The sequence below is a fragment of the Balaenoptera musculus genome, chromosome 4, assembly GCF_009873245.2.
Source record: "Balaenoptera musculus isolate JJ_BM4_2016_0621 chromosome 4, mBalMus1.pri.v3, whole genome shotgun sequence".
NCBI lineage: Eukaryota > Metazoa > Chordata > Mammalia > Artiodactyla > Balaenopteridae > Balaenoptera > Balaenoptera musculus.
The window spans coordinates 64820510-64839045 of NC_045788.1; the positions used below are offsets into that span (position 1 = coordinate 64820510).

At 47.0% G+C, this 18536-nt stretch overlaps 1 protein-coding gene and 1 non-coding gene across 2 annotated transcripts; one reads left to right on the forward strand and one right to left on the reverse strand.

The window, feature by feature from the left end:
• The first annotated feature begins 253 nt into the window (after positions 1-253).
• On the forward strand, positions 254-360 carry LOC118895084. The gene has a single exon (XR_005019857.1). It is a non-coding gene; the product is annotated as a U6 spliceosomal RNA (small nuclear RNA).
• Positions 361-14149: 13789 nt separating this feature from the next.
• Positions 14150-17672, reverse strand: RTP2 (receptor transporter protein 2). The gene is made up of 2 exons (XM_036851735.1): positions 17509-17672; positions 14150-14657 (listed from the first exon to the last, which is right to left on the reverse strand). The coding sequence occupies exons 1-2, from the start codon at positions 17670-17672 to the stop codon at positions 14150-14152; spliced, it is 672 nt and encodes a 223-aa protein (XP_036707630.1).
• Between the last annotated feature and the right edge of the window lie 864 nt (positions 17673-18536).

Consider the following 18536-nt stretch of genomic DNA (forward strand, 5'->3'; position numbering starts at 1 on the left):
TCCCCCTTTTACTTTCTTTCCCCACTCCCTATCCTCATTCCTCTCTGTTGGACTTCCCTCTCTCCAGTCATTTTCTGACTTTGGTCTGGTTCTATCTGGCTTCCTTCTGCCTTCTCTGCACGTCTCCCTCCCTTCCCATTCTGCCTACCCAATATCTATCCCAGTCTCTGCCTCTAGTCTCTTCCTCTCTTAAGCCCCTCCTTCCATTTCTTCCTCTTTCCTTCTCAGCTGTTTCTCATAAAAAACACTCATGGTGCTCGCTTCAGCAGCACATATACTAAAATTGGAACAATACAGAGAAGATTAGCATGGCCCCTGAGCAAGGATGACACGCAAATTCTTGAAGCGTTCCATAGTTTTCAGGAACAAAGAAAATGCAACATACAATGCAATATCAGAACTTAAAAGGAAAACATTTCAGTTCAGTCAGTCTATTTCAGTCTAATTTATATCCAGTAAAATGCAAAGGTCTTAAGTGTACAGTTCAGTGAGCTTTGACACCCCTATAAACCTATGAAGCCAACGTGGGAATGAAGATATAGAATATTTCATCACCTTCAAAGTTTCTGTGTGCCCTGTTTCAGTCCATTGCTCCCCAAGAGGCAAGTACTCTTCTGATGTCTCTCATTATAAGTTAGTTGTGACTGTTTTTGAACTTTATGTAAATGGAATGATTTGGTATTAAAAAAAAAATACTCATGATCTTTAGCTGTTTAAGTTACTTGGGAATAGTAAGTCTGGGTGGCTTCCCTCATACCTCTGCTGAAGTGCTGAAGCTGTGGATGAGATGACTTCCAGGCTTTTTGTTTCATTTAGTTTTATAATCCTCAAATTGTTAGGAGTCTAGGAGCCACTTAAGAAAGAAAGAAGAACAGAAGGGGACACAAATTCTGCCTTAAGCCCCCTCCCCATGACCAAGTTTTGCATAAAGTTTGATTTAGCACAAAAGCACTTGAAACTTCCCCAACCTGAGCCCTTTGCAGCTGACCCCCAGGGTCTTGCTCCCAAGTCCCAAAGGCTGGAGGGGGCGGGGGGGGGGTGCTGTCTGTGGTTGTACTGGGGACCCTATTTCCCGGACCTTGGTCACTAAGAATGATACACCCCACCCTTGTGCAGCCCTCTGTGGTTCACAAAGTATTTTCTCACCCAGTACGACAGGGCATGCTAGCCCCATCTCACAGAGGAGGAAATTGAGTCCCTGAGAGCACAGCTGCTTCTGCCCCGCACAAGGGCACGCAGGCAGGAAGTGGCAAGGTTGAGGGAGGCTGTTGATCAGTTTAGCAACTTTCCTTCTCCCCTGACTCAGGGATGCCAGAGACACCTCCTGGCTGAGCAGTCTGCAGCCAGGATGCAAGGGCTTCGAGGGGGCATCTAGGCCTCTTTCATGTGCTGCTCTCCAACTGGGATATGATTTCCCACCTCCCTGTGAAATGTACATTTGGGCGTGACTACCTGCCAATAGGAGGAGCAAAAACTCATTTTAGTAAGAGACAATAAAATCTATGAGTAATCAGGTGTTCAATATTAAGCAGTGCAGGGAAGCAGAAAGTAACTGTATTTGGAGTCCAGAGGCCTGGGTTCTAGTTCTGGTTCTGCCACGGTCCAGCTGGGGGCTTCCTCTCTGGGCCTTAGTTTCTTCATCTGCAAAATAGAAGGCTTGATAGGCAACCTTTGTGGTTCTCTCCAGCCCTGATCATCAACAAGCTTGAGTTTGAGAAAATAAAGGGGCAAACTAGAGCACACTGTGATGTTAAAATGCTGTTTCTCAAATTGAGAACTTTATATTGGAAAAGAATCTGGCTTTTATGTAATATGAGGGAGGAAGCCGGATGCAGCGGGTATTTCACAGGCCTGTTAGAAGGAAAATTTGCTCTTGCATCTTGCTTCTGGTGCTGACCTGCCCTCCCCACCTGGACCTCAGTCTCTCCATCTGTAAAATTGATTCACTCAAATTCTTTCTACAAATAAGTACTGAGAATCTGCATTGCTTGAGAGGTTCATAATATAGTAGTGAACTAGATAGACAAAGTCCTAGTGAGAAAGACAAACAATAAACACATCAATTAATTAATTATGTTCAATTTGCTAAGAATTAACACAAGGTATAAAGCATGATGACTAGGGGAAAACCCTCCTGAGGAGGAACCATTTGAGCAGAGACCTGAATGAGATGAGGGAGCTAGCCATGCAAATGTCTGAATAAAGATATTTCCTTGTCAGGTGGAAAGACAATCTGTTCAAAGGCCCTGAGGTAGAAGCATGCTTGGTACATTCAAACATCAGAAACAAGGCAAGGGAACTTGAACAGAGTGGGTGAATCAGAGAGGGCTGGGAGATGAGACCAGCAAGGCAGAGAAGGGCCAGATCACATAGAGCCTTGAAGACCACAGTAAGAAAACCACTGGAGGATTTTGAGCAAGGGATTGACCTGATTTGATTTTTTTAAATCAATGCCTTCTGCTAAAGTGGAGAATTAACTGTAAGAGAGCAGCAGAGTCAGGAAGATAACTTAGGAGTCTAAGAACCATTTAAGAGAAAAGAGGAGCTAGGATAAAAGGGACACATTCTCCCTTAAATACCCAAGCTGGTTGGCTTGGCATAAAGGCATTTCATACCTCCAACCCGAGACTACTGTAGCCAACCCCCAAGGCCTGTTTCCATGGAAGGGAAGGTGGTTTGTGCTTGTTTGGGGGACTTTATTCCCCAGACTAGTTCAGGCAAGAGAAGACGGTATTTGGGCAAGAGTGACAGCTATGAAGGAGCTGAGGACTGGTTAGGTTTGAAGTTTATTTTGAAGTACAGTTGACAAGACATGCTAATGGTTTGTTTGGATCTCAAGTTAAGGAAATGAGAAGAACAATTGGTAACAAGTGATCTAGACATTCCCTAAAATGCTTTCAAGTTCCACAAATTTCTGAGAGTGCAGGAAGTGGATTTCTGACAAAAATTTCTCTTGGACCGTTTGTAAGTGAAAAACCATTTTACTTCCAAGCCAGAATAAAGCGAGAATTACAGGCAGTGGGGAAAAGCAACATGGTATAGTGTAAAAAGCCCTGGCCTGGATGTCTGAGGCCCTAGACTTAAGTCCTCAGTTTTCTCTTGCTTAAAATGGGCCTGATAATCCTTGCTTTTGCTATAATTATGATTTAAGAACCAGATCAGACAGTGTAGGTGAAAGTGCTTGGTTATCCATAAAACATGATAAAAAGATAAAGTCCTGTTTTTGTTGTTGCTGCCCAGAGGGAGGCCGTCAGCCAGCGCCAAGGGGTGATATTCAATGAGCCAGCTTCTGGAAGCTGGAGTGTCCTCAATGATACTCTGACCCAAATAGTCAGACTGCCCTTCCTCTGGGGACACTGTAGGGTATGATCTGAAGATCCAGGAAGATCTCTCACAGAAATGCAGCAGACTGGTGCTGAAATTCAACCCTTAGAATTAGTCTATGACTATTAGACTATTAGAAAATAGTCTCTTCTCTACATTTTCTTGGAGACGTAGCACATTAAAACTTGATAGTTATTAACACTTTAGTGTGAATATATATGCTGAATTGTCTTCTTGCTTATAGCCGCCTAAAGGATAGTTTTGACGTAAGTAAAGTTGGGAGATCACTTGGAGAAGAGGCAGATTTATTGGGATGTACTGCTGGGGATGGGGGCAGGCTATAGGGAGCACGCAGACCCCTCTTGCCCAAGGGCAAGGGTGCTTAGGTGAGGATACACTAAGGACCTTTCCTTCTAGAGCAACCCTACCACCACGGACCATGAGAATGAGAGCTTGCAATTCTCTAAGGGCTTCTGCTGAGTTGGATTTCAGCTGGAAGAGTGCCAGCTCATGCCCCTGGAGTTGCTGATGGTAGAGAAGCCAGACTTTCCCACCAAATTGGCTTTCACCAACTTCCACAAAGCCTGGCCTAAAGTGATCGCTTTAGACAATGAAGGGTGAAGGGGTCACTGAATGAAGCCCAGGGCTGAACTTTTTCCATGGGTGGGTGAGTGATGACCGCTCAGGCCTGGTCTCCTGCAGTAGTCTCCTCTCTGGTCTCTATCCCATCACTTTCCGGCTCAGAAGCTCTCAGTGACTCCCCAGTGCCAGCTAGTTCAAATGCAAACACATCAGCCCGGCGGTCACGTTTCCTCAGACCCTAACTGTCCTGTACAGTCTCGCTCTGTGTCACTCCTAACCTCTCCACCTTCCCATTCCCCACCACCACCTGCTCTTCCCCGTACACACTCTGCAGTTTCCCGCATCCACTTCTGTGTGCGTGCTGTTCCCTCCACCTGGAATACCTTGGACCCATCTCTGACTGTTAACATCATACAGCTTACTTTACGTCAAGAGCTTCTCATTTAGAATTACTATGGCCCCCTCCTGTGCCCAAGGGTGTGTCTTTTGTTCCTCTAGTAGAGACCATTCTAGATCACTTCGCATTCCTGTTCCTTGAGAGTCTGTATGTCTCATCTATGAGCCTAGAGTTTCACTGAGAGCAGAAATCTTGTTTCTGTCATATTTGTATTTTCCTCAGAGACCATAAAAATGTGAAGCATAGAGTAGTTGCTGAAAAATGTTGATTTAGTGGAAGACACATTCTTCTTCTTATATGTGAGGTCTCTGTGGATTCTGTAGGTAGAACGAACCTCAGGTGAACCTCAGGTAACTGAGGACTGTATCACTTGACCCCCAACCCTAGGTAGCTGATACTTTCAGGAACACATATCCATTGATCCCTTAGTAATCTCTGAGCTTCAGCAAAGGAAAAAACCCTAAACACTGTTCTGTGTAATTGTTCCTATCTGCTAAAAACTAACTGAAGCTATCATATGAATATGCTAATATAGTCATTGGAAAGATAAGGGACTTCACTGGAAGGCCTAGGGAGGACACATCCACCAACCAATGAGGAACACGTATGTCCCTGGCACACAATAGAAGAGAGTAGCACTGCTGACTCACCTTTGCATAGTTTCATGTTTGATCGTGTGTTAATATCAACCAAACAAGGGAATGGAGGCCTCAGGTTACATTGTTAGTGCCGAGCTGGACTGATGTCAGATCCCTGTCTGCCACTCCAACATTTCCTCTCTCACCAGAGAGAAGCAAGGAGACTTTGCCCCTAATTATCCTCTCAGATTCCTTTCTCTTTGTGGGTCCATTGGACTCTCCAGAAGCATCCCACTTGCTGATCTATGGTTCTGCTCAGAGCTCCCCAGTGAAATGAAATCGAGCTGTGCTCTGCCCGACTGTGCCACCCAGAGAACGTCTCCCAGTTCTCTTTACCTATTTTCCTCCTAAAAACAAGGTGTTAAGTCTCAGGTCTTGCACGAGCCTTCCCGGTGCAGTTGGCAGAGGAAGAGCTGTCTTGACCAATGGGGATTGAGAAATGAGGCCAGAGACCTACGGCCCTGTTCCTGGAATAGTACACAACAGATGGCGAAGTTCCTCTTCAGGGTGCTCCTGAGACCCACCCCCCCCCCTTTGAAACGGCATGATAGGGGCTATATAAACACAGAAGTGCCCCATGGAGTGAAAGTATCCCTTTTACAGCTCCGATTTCCCACGCTCAAACTATAATCTTAACCTAGACTGGTGGACCTTAACTCTGGCTTCACACCAGGATTGCCTGGGAAACATTTTAAAAGCACAGATGCCTGGGACCCAGCTGCAAAGATTCTGACATATAGGTCTATATATTTTAAGAACTGAATTATAGTCTGCTACTAGGATGGGCTCCACCTTTGTAGAAAATGATGGAGTCACAAACCACCGCCCACCACTGGTCTTCTCTCATCTGACTCTGCCCAGTTCCTTCTCCCTTCTACCATTCTCTTCTTTCCCACCTTTGACTTGGGGACCCCCAAGCACAACGGACTTGGCTTGGCCCCGTCAGGGCCAAAGCACCTGCTTCATTGGCTTTCCTGATACAATACCAACTGTTGAGGGCAGAGGCAGGACTGCGGCCGGAAGTGGACCCAACCACAGACCAGGACCTTCAAAAGCATCTAGTGCTTCCCCTGTGTTTACACGTTGGAAAATTGAAATCAAGAGAAAGGAAGGGTCTCTCTCAAACCCACATAACTAGTATTAGAGTCAGATCCTCTGATTCTCTTAGTTTTATGTTTTTTCTGTGAGGTTTCTTGAATCCCTTCCACCCAAGTGGTTGAAATCATGTTGTAAGATTGGCAGTTCCTACCCTGTTATCTATGTGTCTCCCCATCAGCCTGAAGCAAAACCTTATTCCCTGACAAGAGTATGATCCTAGAGAGAAAGCTTTGGGGATTAATGTGTTGGGCCTTCATGCTTTGTGTCTCCATCCTTTTCTGGCTGTGCATTTCCTAATCCCATGAAACAACTGGACCTGCTCCTCAAGGCCACGGCTAAGCGTGGCTGCCTCAGCTCACCCAGAGGAAGCTGTTGTTAAACTGAGCTCTCCTGCCCTCTGCTGGCTCAACTGGTAGAAGACAAGTTCATCTAAAATTTTAGGGCGGGATTGTATTCGTTCCTTCATTTATTTCCCTCACCAACTTTTTTAAAGCACCCACTATGCGGAGAGAACTGTGCTTGGTGCTAGGGTTGTAAAGAAGTACTCAGACAAAAATCTTTTCCTTCACACAGTTGATTATTGAGCACGTTGTGCCAGACACTGTGTTGGAGATTCAGAGATGATCAAAACTCAATCCTTGGCTTTGACAAGTCGCAATCTAGGAAATTATACAGATTACTATCTGAGCCGTAGAATCAAACAATTAGCACTAGAAGGAACTTCAGACACTTTGTAACCTGTGTTATAAAGGCTTCCCAGGCTTCCCAAATTAGGTCCTGGGCTCCCTGCACACAGGCCACAGCTCCTGCAGAGGCAGGGGGAGGGGGTGTGTGGCAGGAATTCTACTTCATTGAACAGGATTCTGCAACAAAGTTTCATAGATACAAAGAGCTTGAAGGGGAAGCAAAGTTGGAAAACCGCATTTCTAATACAAACCATCCTCATATTTAACCTGAATACCCTCCAACCTCATGAACCTGTACTCATAATCAATGTCACATTTATAGCTGGTCTCAGATTCACTGACCTAATCACCTTTTTGAACCCACATGGCAGTGAAATCTCACTCCCTTTGCAAGGTGCTTCCAAGAAGGTCTCACATGTGAGGGATCCCTTGCCCCCAGGTCATCGCCAGTGTTGAGAACCTGGGAATGTGACCTTATCTGAAAAAAAAAAAAAAAAAAGGTCTTTGCAGATATAATCAGTTCAGTTCGTCAAGATGAGATCATCCTGGATTATCTGCATGGGCCCCAAATCCAAAGACAAGTATACTTATTATTAAAAAATAATTATTTAAAGATCACCTAATATGCATCTAAATCTATATCAGTTATTTACTTATAACTATCTTGTTCTAGTGAATATTCAAATTAGTTTACAGGAGTAGATTTTTATAATGCAAATTAGCAACTAGTAATTTGAGGTTCAAGATAGTGAACTCAGCCTGTGCACCCACCTATTTTGCAAACCTTCCAAACTTTGCAAATTCCTCATTGGCATAATCAAATGCAAAGTGGGGAGAGAATAGGGTTTTACTTCAGGCTGATGGGGAGATACATGAAAACAGTCTAAATGCCTCTCTCTCCCCTATGGACAAAGTTACTACAAGAAACAATAAAACAAACAAACAAACAAGCAAAACCTTAGAAACTCTCCAGCTTATATTCTCTACAAGACTTGTGAAGTTATTGCATCAATTTTTTTATATATTACATTAGGCAATGTAAAAGGAAAGAAGCATTAGGCTGATAACGGATTTTTTTTCTACCTGAATAAATTCCAGAAGACATTGAAATAATGCCTACCAAGTTTTGAGAGAAAAAAAAAGATTGTTGTGATAAAAAATAATACATGGCCAATCTATTTAGGGGGGATAAGAGCAAAAAAAGGCCATTCTCAGATAGGTAGACCAGTCACATACTCTCTCTCTCTCTGAAAATATTACTCACAAAAGTAAGAAAAGAAGAGAATAAATCAAAATAAAGAACTCAAAAGTGGAGTCGGCTGGTATAAAGATGGTGAGGAGAAGTAAACCTATATGATTTAAGAGTTGATTCTTCAATTAATATTATGAAACATAACACATTTGTCTAATATAATTCTTGAAAGAGAATGTATGAGCTATCAAGTATTTTATTAATTTAGTTATAAAATACTAGATTATTCTAACAAAATTGGAAATCCAAGTTGACAAGAAAGAGGGTATGTGAAATTCTTCCCCATCTACCAAAAGAATTAATAACATGTGAAACTTTCTTGAAATAGATATAAGAATGTGAATGAAAATGTATTTTCTAAAGATGCAAAGATAACCAGTATTAGAATAGACATTTGTTGTATAACTTTCTGTGGGAAAACGATTTTTAAAAGTCTAACAATACTGTGAAATAAGTTTTTAAAGAACTAAGAAGCACTAAAACAGATATAATTTTTATATGTGATGCTTTCCTCCCTAATTTCTAAATAAACTGCAAATATATTTTATTTCATTTTTATCCTAAGATTTAGAAACACCCATTTTAAATTTAAACACACGTGTCACTGAACAAAGTTGGATTTTTTGACTCATTGCAAAGAGGGAGGATGCCCTTGGGAACCATGAAGAATCTCAGTAAGAGGGTTTAGAACAGGCACACTCTAGCACTGGGGCATGTGTCAGGTGAGGGAAGGTTGTAAATGACTTTGCTCTGGATTGGATGCTGTCAGAAAGTGGAGAATATTTTATGATTGGAAATCTTAATGATTCTTATCTAGAAGATGAGAAGACAGAGAGGAAGCAAGCTAAAGCTGTGACTGGTAAGGTAGCAGCCCCTCATAGTGGCCAGAATAGGGGGTTGTAAGTCGTTTTTGTGGTTTGGACCATGTTTGTGTTCTTATCTATATTCAAATGTGACTACGGAGTGGTCTTAGGCTTGCCTTGATCTAGTATCATCCCAGAGTGGTCTGGTCTGAGGTTGCTGCTCAGTGGAGATATGTTCAACAGGAGAGCACCATGACCTAGCTGGGAGTGCCAGGCCGGCTCTCAAGGCTGCTTTTCTCTTTCTCATCTTTTATATAAACACTTTGATATATGAACACACACACACATAAGCATACACAATCAAAAGTTTTATATATTTTATTTTATTAGGGACATTTATTCTTGTTTAAAGAACTATGATATGTATATAATGAATGTGGATATATACATATTTAAATCATAAGAAAGTAATTCACTTTTATTGTAGAAATAAACAAAAAGGAATAAAAAAGCAAAACGGAAAATCAGCGGTACTCTAATTGTTCTCAAACGAATTCAGCATACGTGAACAATTAGGACCAGAAACAAATTGTCTACTTTCACTAATTATTCAATTAGTTAATTGACTTGATTTTCAGCATGGAATAAACAAATCTTTCTGTGTTGTTTGACCACAGTTGTTAGTTTTGGGACTTGCAGCCCAAATTCTCCTTACCCACAGCACGTCTGAAGAGCTCATTCATTGCTATACCTAAAGATGAGAACTGGGACTATTCTAGCCCCTTGAGTGTGAAAGAAAGATGCATGGAGAAAGATCAGAAAGAGGGCGAAACTGAATGCTTCCTTTAGTACATACATAGTGCCTAGTATAAAATATGTAGGCATTCAAAGTTTTGTAGAAGACACAAGGGTAGGATTGCTGTTCAGCACTCCTTTTTTTTTTTTGCTTTTGAAGACAAGTTCTAAAAATGATAATAAAATGTCTCTCATGCTCCCTCCTCACTCCTTAGTTGAGCCAAAAGAGCTGTCTTTACCTAAGTCCAGCCCACCTTGCTTTTCTGCCCTCTTTCTCTGGTGCTGCCAGATTCCTCTTGGGCTCCATGCTGCTCTCTTCTGGTACTTGGTTGCTTACTCTTCCTGAGCATGAAATAAGCTCTGTCTCTGGGTCTTCCTTTTTCTTCTCTCAGCCCAGGATGCCCTTGGCTCCCTATCAGCCCCATCCTTGACCCCCTGACCATTTCTACAAAACATACCCCTGCATGACTGGTTTAAGAAACCATCTCTGACCCCTCATCTCCAGCTATGACAAAGTTGTTCCCTTTCCTAGCACTGACTAGCACACATTGTGAGCCCTCCAAGTCAGGGATTATGTCTAATTATCTTTGTAATCCTAGAACTTAGGACAGACCAGGAATAAAATAGACCAGAGTAGATAGATGTTGACTTTTGGATGAAAATGGAAGGATAACTGCTGTATAACCATAGGATATACTCCATGCAGTTTTTCCTGAATTGGTAATGGGTTTATATTGACTCACTCCACTGTATTGTTGGACTGGTACCCAGATATCCTGAGTCTCAGCACAAACTCCTTTCCCTGCATCACTGTCCTCTTCATCAGGTACTCTGCAAGCACCTGCCAACCAGCAATCAGCACAAGCCATATACGCTTACTCAGCGGTATAAAATCAGCACAAAGACACACACAAGGGTTATAGGGCACTGCCTTCTTGTAATACCTATAACACAGATGCAGTTACAGAATATGCACAGAAACAAAAGAATAAGAATAGTAAGAAAGGGCCTCTCTTGACAGGTCACCTAGGCCTCATGAGAGACGAGGAACAAATATTCACTCCACATCACAGCGACAAACGTCCACGTCCACAGGGTTAATCTCACACCAAGTATCGGCAAAAGTTCTCTCCTAAACCTCTTGTCAGCCATGCTGGCAAACAATTTTTGCACATCTTTCAGACATTTCTGTTTCCAGGTTTCTAGAAGTCCAGTTTCCCTCCCTGTCTTCAGATGCTGGCCTGAAGTCCAGCTGTCATCCAGATGTTAGTGGGTGCCTCTGCCCTCTGGCAAAGTGTTTCTTGAGTCCCTCTCAATAAACGGTATGTATTGTTAGTATCTGGAAATGAGGTGTGCCCGGCTAATGAGACTAAGTGTTATCCACTAGCAGGAGAGAGCACAAGCAGGGGAGAAAGCCGATCACATCCGATTATTAGAAAATCACCCCAGGGTAGTGGTAGTGTGGAGGGTGGGCTGTAGCAGGGGAGGCTACAGGCATGACAATAATGAAGGAGGCTGCAGAGGCAAGGGACACAAATGATGAGTCTGGGCAGCAGTAAATGGGAAGGAAAGAAAGAAGATCAGCCTCAGAGGTATTTGGGGAGAGCATTCAACAGGCCATGGTGACCGATTCTTGCGGGATGGGGTAGGGTGGTGAGAGAGGTCAGGAGATACCTCCCAGGTTTCTGAAGTAAGAGGAGCAAACAGGATGGCAAAATGATGAGATCAGTTTTGGTCATGCTGAGGGATCTCCCAGCGGACAGGTCAATTGGTCTGTGGGTCTGGAGTTCAGTAGAAATACTTAGCGGAGCTATAAGGACCAGGAGTTCATATGCAGTAGAAACCTAAGTCATGGCGGGTGTATGTAACAGAGAGCAAACCAGCAAGGTGAGAGAACCTCAGGGAACACCAGCACGTAAGGGATGCTGAGAGAAAGAATATCATCACAGCAGAGAGGAAACAGACGTGGGAGACCGAGGAGCGAGTGCTCCCTCCCTGACTCGGAATCTTCCAGGAGGGAGTGCAAAAGGCAGCAGGGAGACCAGGTGAGATAGAGATGATTTGGCAATGGGGTGCCGGGTGACAGTTTTAGGGACATGGAAATGAGACTTCCACGAATTAAGGAGTAAATAAGAGGTAGAGATAAATATAATCTACTCTTTGAGAAACTGGGCTTTGAAGGAATTAAAAAATACCTGTTAATAGTCAAAAGGGAAGTGAAGACAGTGAGGGGGTCATTGGCATTAAATACGAAGAAGACACAGGTATATTTATATACTGAAAAGAAGTGGCTGCGGAAGGAGAAGATGTTCATCTTCCGGAATTTTTCTCAGATCTCATCTCATTTCACCTACTCTACCCCCCTCACCCCCACTCTATTTTCAGTGGCTCTTCATCCCTCAACCCCCAGGCCCACCGCAGAGGTCTCACCTTTGCTGACCCACCTGAGGCCTGACTCTCCCCCTGACACAATCTGAGCAGTCGACCCCTAACCTCATACCCCACAATTTCAGTAAGAGCTGCTGCTGGTGCTGCTTCATCAGGCTGGGAGCAGTTGGAGACCTCTGGAAACCTCATGATACCTGGCCTGCTGACATCCCTCTTCCCAGAAGCCACCATATGTCTGCAGTTGAACAACACCCTGTGAGGCACAAGCTCTACACAGGCCCAGCTGAGTATCCTGTGTAGCTGGCAGAGGTGAACACAACCCCACATGCCCACTGGTTCACAAACACACCAGCCTGATGCTCTTCCTGTACCTCTACTGCACCCAGTCGAAGAAAGGTAGATTCTTCCAGATTGCCTAGCTCTCGGTCCCTAGAGGAATCCGGACAAGTCACCAGAAGCTCCCTGCCAAAGCCAGAGAAGAGTAAAGCCAGCCTGCACATAAGCGGACAGGCGGGACACAGTGTCCAAAGCAGTCCGTCTCTGGAAACACATCCAGACAAACACACCACCAGACAAACACACCACCTTGAACTTCATCTTCAGTTTTCAGGTCCCACTTGGGGCAGAAACTCTACAGATGAGCTATAGAAAGGTGTGAATGTCAGAGAACAATTAGGGGTGTGAATGGGACAGTTTTTTTTCCTATTCCAGATAATAATAAGCACAGGGTCATCTGATGTCAGTCCATGAATCAAATTGCCCAAGTCACAGCTATGCCTGAGGGAACAGGCACAGCAAATACGTTCCCCCTCATGGGGCAGTCTCGTGGACTGGGCAAGGGGGAGGGGCTGGGAGACAGGTGCTGTCTCCACTGCTCATGCTTCCCCTTGGTCATCACGCCCCCTGAATGGAGACACACAGCCCCACTGTCACCTGGAGGATCCCAGATCTGCCTCATCTGCCCTTTCCCTCAGCATCCCCAGGATCTAGGACAGCTATAGAATCTTCTACAGGGTATTTTCATCTAGGAGGGCAATATCACACCTGATACTTCATCATGTGTAAGTAGTGGTGCCACAGCTCACACATTTCTGCAGAGCACAGGAATATATTCTCCAGGCCCCAAACCAAGACACACACACACACACACACACACACACAGTCATCCTCTTGTGGTGAATTTCTACAGCTCTTCCTTCCCAGGAAATAAATTTAGGCAACACTGGGACTCATAGATTCTAATCAACTGACAGAGCACAGAGGTTACATATTTATTTGTGTATCTATACCCCACCCCACCTGTCCCTGCCCCCAGAAGGCTTCAGGCTGCGCCTTTAAACCTGTACCCACCTCTTCTTTTATGAGACAAAATACACTGAAGTGGGAATTTCAAGTTCTAGACCAGTGCTATTCAATAGAAATTTCTATGAATATGTTCTATATCTGCACAGTACAGTATGGTTTCCAGTAGCCACTACTAGATATATGGCTTGATATATGGCTGGTACAACTGAGGAACCGAATTTTTCATTTTATTTTAATTAATTTAAATTTAGCCACACATGGCTGATGGCTAACATATTGGACAGTGCAGCTCTAAATAATTCCAGACAAACAGATTCTAACACCAGAGTAAAAAATGAAGCTTTTCAGAATGGTGGGAGCTGGCTCTCAAGGAGAGGGACGGGTCAAGACGCACTGAGTATTGACTGAAGATGCTTTGGGGGGGCCACTGCCCGCCCCAAGGGGAACCATGGTAGGACGCTCAGAAGCAGCTGAAGATGAGCTTGAGAATCAGGCGGGGACAAGACGGGACCTAATGGGGTCCTAATGGGGTCCTAACGGGGTATGGGATACGGAAATGCAGCAAAAGGAGGTGTAGAGATGGAGGTGGAGGAGGTGGAGGGAAGAGATACCTCCCTGTGAGATAACTACTAACACCAAACCTGGAGAGTTCTAAATCCACCTTAGACCCTTCTCCCCGTGCCCCCATCACTGTAAATTTTAATGGAAAGATCATTAAATATCTCCTAGAGCAACTCACATTCTGCAGAGTAATAAACTGAGGTCCAAAGAGGTAACTGGGCTGTCCAGCGTTATATATTGAATCTGTAGCAGAATCAGGACCAGAACCGCATCCCCACTCTCACCCCCACGCACCCTCCTCCCACCCTCAACCAGCTCCACTAAAGGAAGGTGGAGCTTCGGAAGGAGAACTGCAGGTAGACAATGAGCAGGCAGAGTGAGGCCCAGAAGAGGCCCCAGCGAAGGGAGAAGAAGTTGTAGCCCGACCCCTCCTGGGCACGTGGCTTGGAGGCACCGGAGAAGGTCGCGTCCTCCTCCAGCAGCTTCTCGCTGGGCTTCCAGTGCACGATGCCCTCCTGGCAGGCCTCGCAGAACTCGCCGCGGTGAGGCCCGCCATCCGGGCGGCTGGCCACGTGGATGCGGTACTGGCCGCCGCGCTCCCCGTAGCACTGCTCGCGCAGGCTGGTGATGAGGTTGTCCACCAGGCTCTCGATGTTCTCCTCCAGCATGCTCCACTCGTCCGGCCGCGCCGCGCCGCACTCGTAGCACAGCTGCTTGAAGACGCGCATGCGCACCGAGCCCGCCCGCTGGGCGCGGTCCAGGTGCATGTGGAACAGGATGACCACATGGGGCGACTGCCAGGTGTGCCAGCACCAGGTACAGTGGAACCTGCGGGGAAAGGAGGCAGGGATGGAGAAGGTGGGCCTCCCTCCCAGCCACAGCCGGCCTGGAGGAGCCTGGAAAGGAGGAGCCCTGTGTGCCTATACGTGGAAGTTGAGGCGGAGTGTTTACCGCCCCCTGGGTACATTAGTGCCTGAGCCGGCATCTCCGTCTCCTCCTGGTGAGCTCCCCTCGGCCTGCAGCAGCATCCTCAGGAGCCAGACGCTGGAGCCATCTGGCTTCCAGCAGTGCTCTCCAGCCTGCCTCCTGCGGGCCCTCCCGTGGCCTTGGTCCCCCCAAGCCTAATGCACTCAGGGCATTGGTCTGGATGCTGCACGGGGTCACTCCCCCCAATCTGGGCCTTATTTCTCATCTGTGAAATGCAGGATAATTGTGCCCAATAAGCATCCTTCTATCAGACCTCAGTCTGATAAGGGGGATGACCACACATCTCACTCGTGCATCCTGTCTGTTCTGGGGCAAAGAGATGCCTCTAGCGGTCCCAAGCACAGATCACCAAGAATCCACCGGATGGACAGGGGGGTGGGTGGCGCACCAGCAGGGGGAGGACTACACAGTCTGGTCCCTGCACCTTCACAAAGAACACTCTCCTGTCCCTTGACAAATCATCCCTAGATCCCACTCCAGGCCCACAGAAGAGACTGGAAAGGTGTATCCTGCTCTGCATCCCCCTCCACACACATACACACACGTACGTTTCCGTACACACAGGCCACTTTGTCTAACCTGGGCCCCTTCGAGTTCCAGCCTCAGGAAACACGGAGGGAAGTGGCCTGGGACGCATATGGCCTAGACTTCATCTCAGCCCCCACCCAGTGCTGGCACCCCTTCAGTGGCAGAGAACTCATTACGTCCAGTGGCAGTTCCTTCCATCCCTGAGATAAAGCTCTTCCAGGCCCCTGTTACCAAGGCTTTACAGGCAGTCCAGGGTACACTGGGTTGAGTCTGCCCTCACTGCTGACCCTCTATGGGATCCCTGTTGATGGCCCTGAAGGACCTCTGATGAGGAACTCAGTTCAGACCAACAGACACCACCCAGCACCTACTGTATGCCAAGCACCACGCAACGCAGTGGGGTGGAGATGAAGCCAAGCCTGGCCCTGAGCCCTGGGGCCCACAGACAACGTAAGTGCAGCACAGTACCCAGTGCAGCCCAAGGCAGGATTGGCAGGCCAGAGCATCCTGATTGGTCCTGAGCCAGAAGGGGAGTGTCCCCCTCCATCCTGCCTCCCTGTGCTAGGCCAGAGCTGCAGGGCACCAGGGTTACAATGCTTACAGGTAGGGTGAGCCGCTGCACAGAATATGCACAAGGATGATGCCTCTCCAGCCCTGCCTGAGGCCAGCTGGGAGCCACAGATCACCAGCCAGGAATAGGACCAGCTGATCCCTGAGGCAAGAGGGGCCACGAGCCTATGCAGCTCAGCCCCAAACCCCTGGACCCCTGCACCTGAGTTTCCAGCCCTTTGCACCCCTCCCACCAGCCAGCCCGGAGCTTCACGTCTTCAGTCCCCTCCTTCTGCACCTTTTTAAATCAAGCCAATCCAGAGGTGTTTCCCCTCCCTCAAGCCACACCTCAGATCTTAAATCTCAAAGCATCAGACCTAGTAGGAGGGAACCTTAGGGTCATCTAGTCAAACTTTTATTTCACTGAGAGAAAGAGAGCCCTCTGCACACACAGCTAGTCAGAGATGGAGCCGAGACCCAGCCTGTAACAGGTGCCCAAAAGATGTCTCTTGAATGGATTTGAATTGAAATGAACCAACCAACCTCTGCCTCTCTTGACTTTTGTCCCAAAGGCAAGTTCACTCTAATATTTGCAGCTCTTGGGGCAAGAGTACAAGTGTAAGCTCCTCACCCATGGCCTGCCCCCTTCTGTTCCCACCCCCAGCACCATAAGGAGCTTAGCATGCAAGCATGTGTGAACAGCCCAGTCTGTGTGTCCACACCCCCAGGACACAGCCCCCTGTTGCCCTCCCCAGGGGCCTAGGGCTACTGTCTGTCCTTGATTCAATGGACCCAGGGAAGAGGCCCATACAGATCCTGGAGATGAGCTTGAGGCAGCTTGCGCAGGGAATTCTGAGGCCCCAACCCCAAGCCATGCTCTAGAAGAGGGAGAGGCATGTGGGCTTCAGATGGACGTCCTGACCTCAAGGACTCCTTGCTTTATGAGAGACTTGCAGCTCCTATAATGTATGTGATGCTGGACCCTAAGGACCTACCAAACTCCTGCCCAAAGCTTTTTGTCACAGACCCATATGTAAAAGAACCGGAAGGGACTTGATTGATCACCCAAGGCCAACTCTCTGGTTTTGCAAGTGTGAAAACTGAGACCACACAGGGAAAAGGACTTGCCCAGGTTCACAGTTAGTTAGCTGCAGAGCCAGTTTCTAGAACATGGCAGGTGGACAATATGTGTTTTTTGTATTCAAATCTAATTGCACTGAGTTGACTGAACGGACCTAGGACCAGAGCTAAGGCTTTCCCCAGTGGACCTCATGGCCTCCTCCGCTCAGTTCCTACCAATCTTTAACAAATTATGAAAATACGAAAACACGTAAAATGTCAGAGATTGCAGAGGCATTGAAGAATTACAGCTCTTTATTTACCCTGGAAAACCCAGACCCAGAGACAGAATACAATTTGCCAGGAGCATCCAGGAGTCAGTGGTACAGCTGGGATTAGAACCAAGGCCGGTTCGACTCACCTGGCAGCTCCTTCTCTGCCCCCTAGCCTGAGTTGACCCCAGGATGGGGCTCCACGTATCTCTGCCTCCCCTTGGAAGGAGCCCCCAGGGCTGCGCTGCAGGGCTCTCCACAGCCCGCCACATCCTTCCTCTTACCTGCCCGAGGCGTGCTGCTCCAGGTACTGCTTCCAGCCGGGGGCCAGCTCACTGGGCTTGAGGTTGGGGTCTATGATGAACTCCCAGCTGTCGGCCGGCTTGGCCACCTCCATCTTCTCATAGAAGACTTTCTTCCACTCGCAAGTGGTCAGGCTGGTACACATGGTCCTGCTGGCAGGGCTGGAAGTTTGAGCTCAACCTGAGTGAGAACACAGAAGATGGCCAGGTAGGTGGAGAGCAGTGCAGTCCGTGAGGTCTGAAAATCCTCCTTGACAGGACCAGAAGGAAACAGGACTGAGCATCTTCCTTTGTCACCCTGGAACCTGTTACCATGGCAGCTGGAGCCGGGGCTGGGGAGGAGGGAAGTCCCAAAGGAGCGTTCCAGGGCCCCGAGCTAGGCTGGGGGAAGCAGGGCTGGGCAGTGACATAAGCGCAGCAAGCAGGGCACGCTGACCCAGGCCTCCAGGAGTCTCCAGGAGGCAAGGACAATTCGCTTCACCCCTACTGTTCTTCCAGGCATTCTCCACTTCATGTGCTGTGGTGACTGTGACACCCTAGGGGACCAAGGAGAAACAAGGGATGGGGAAATGCAGAGCCTACAGTTCCCACACCCCCTGATGTGCTGGGACCATCATTTACTGTGTGCCAAGCACTAGCTGCTTGACCTGTGCGCTGGCCAAGGAGGGGATTATTCTCTCCTTCATCCAGATCAGGAAGCTGAGGTTTACACACCTCTAAGTGGTTCATCCATGATTCAGATTCAGGCCTTCCAAACCTAAACTCATATGTTCATTTACTGCAGTACTATCGCGCTCCTGACACATAAGGATTGAGAGAGAAGTAACATGCGGTTCCCTTGCTTGGGGAGCTCGCAGACCAGTTGGCGAGATAGACTATAACTTCATGTGCTGTGAGAAGCACAGTAATAACGATGTAGATTCATAAAGTCCTAGAACCGTTAGAGCTCCTGTTTGGTTCCTGGTCCCAGGCAGCTGCTGGGGAAGCAAGCTGGTGCTGTGCTGACGGCC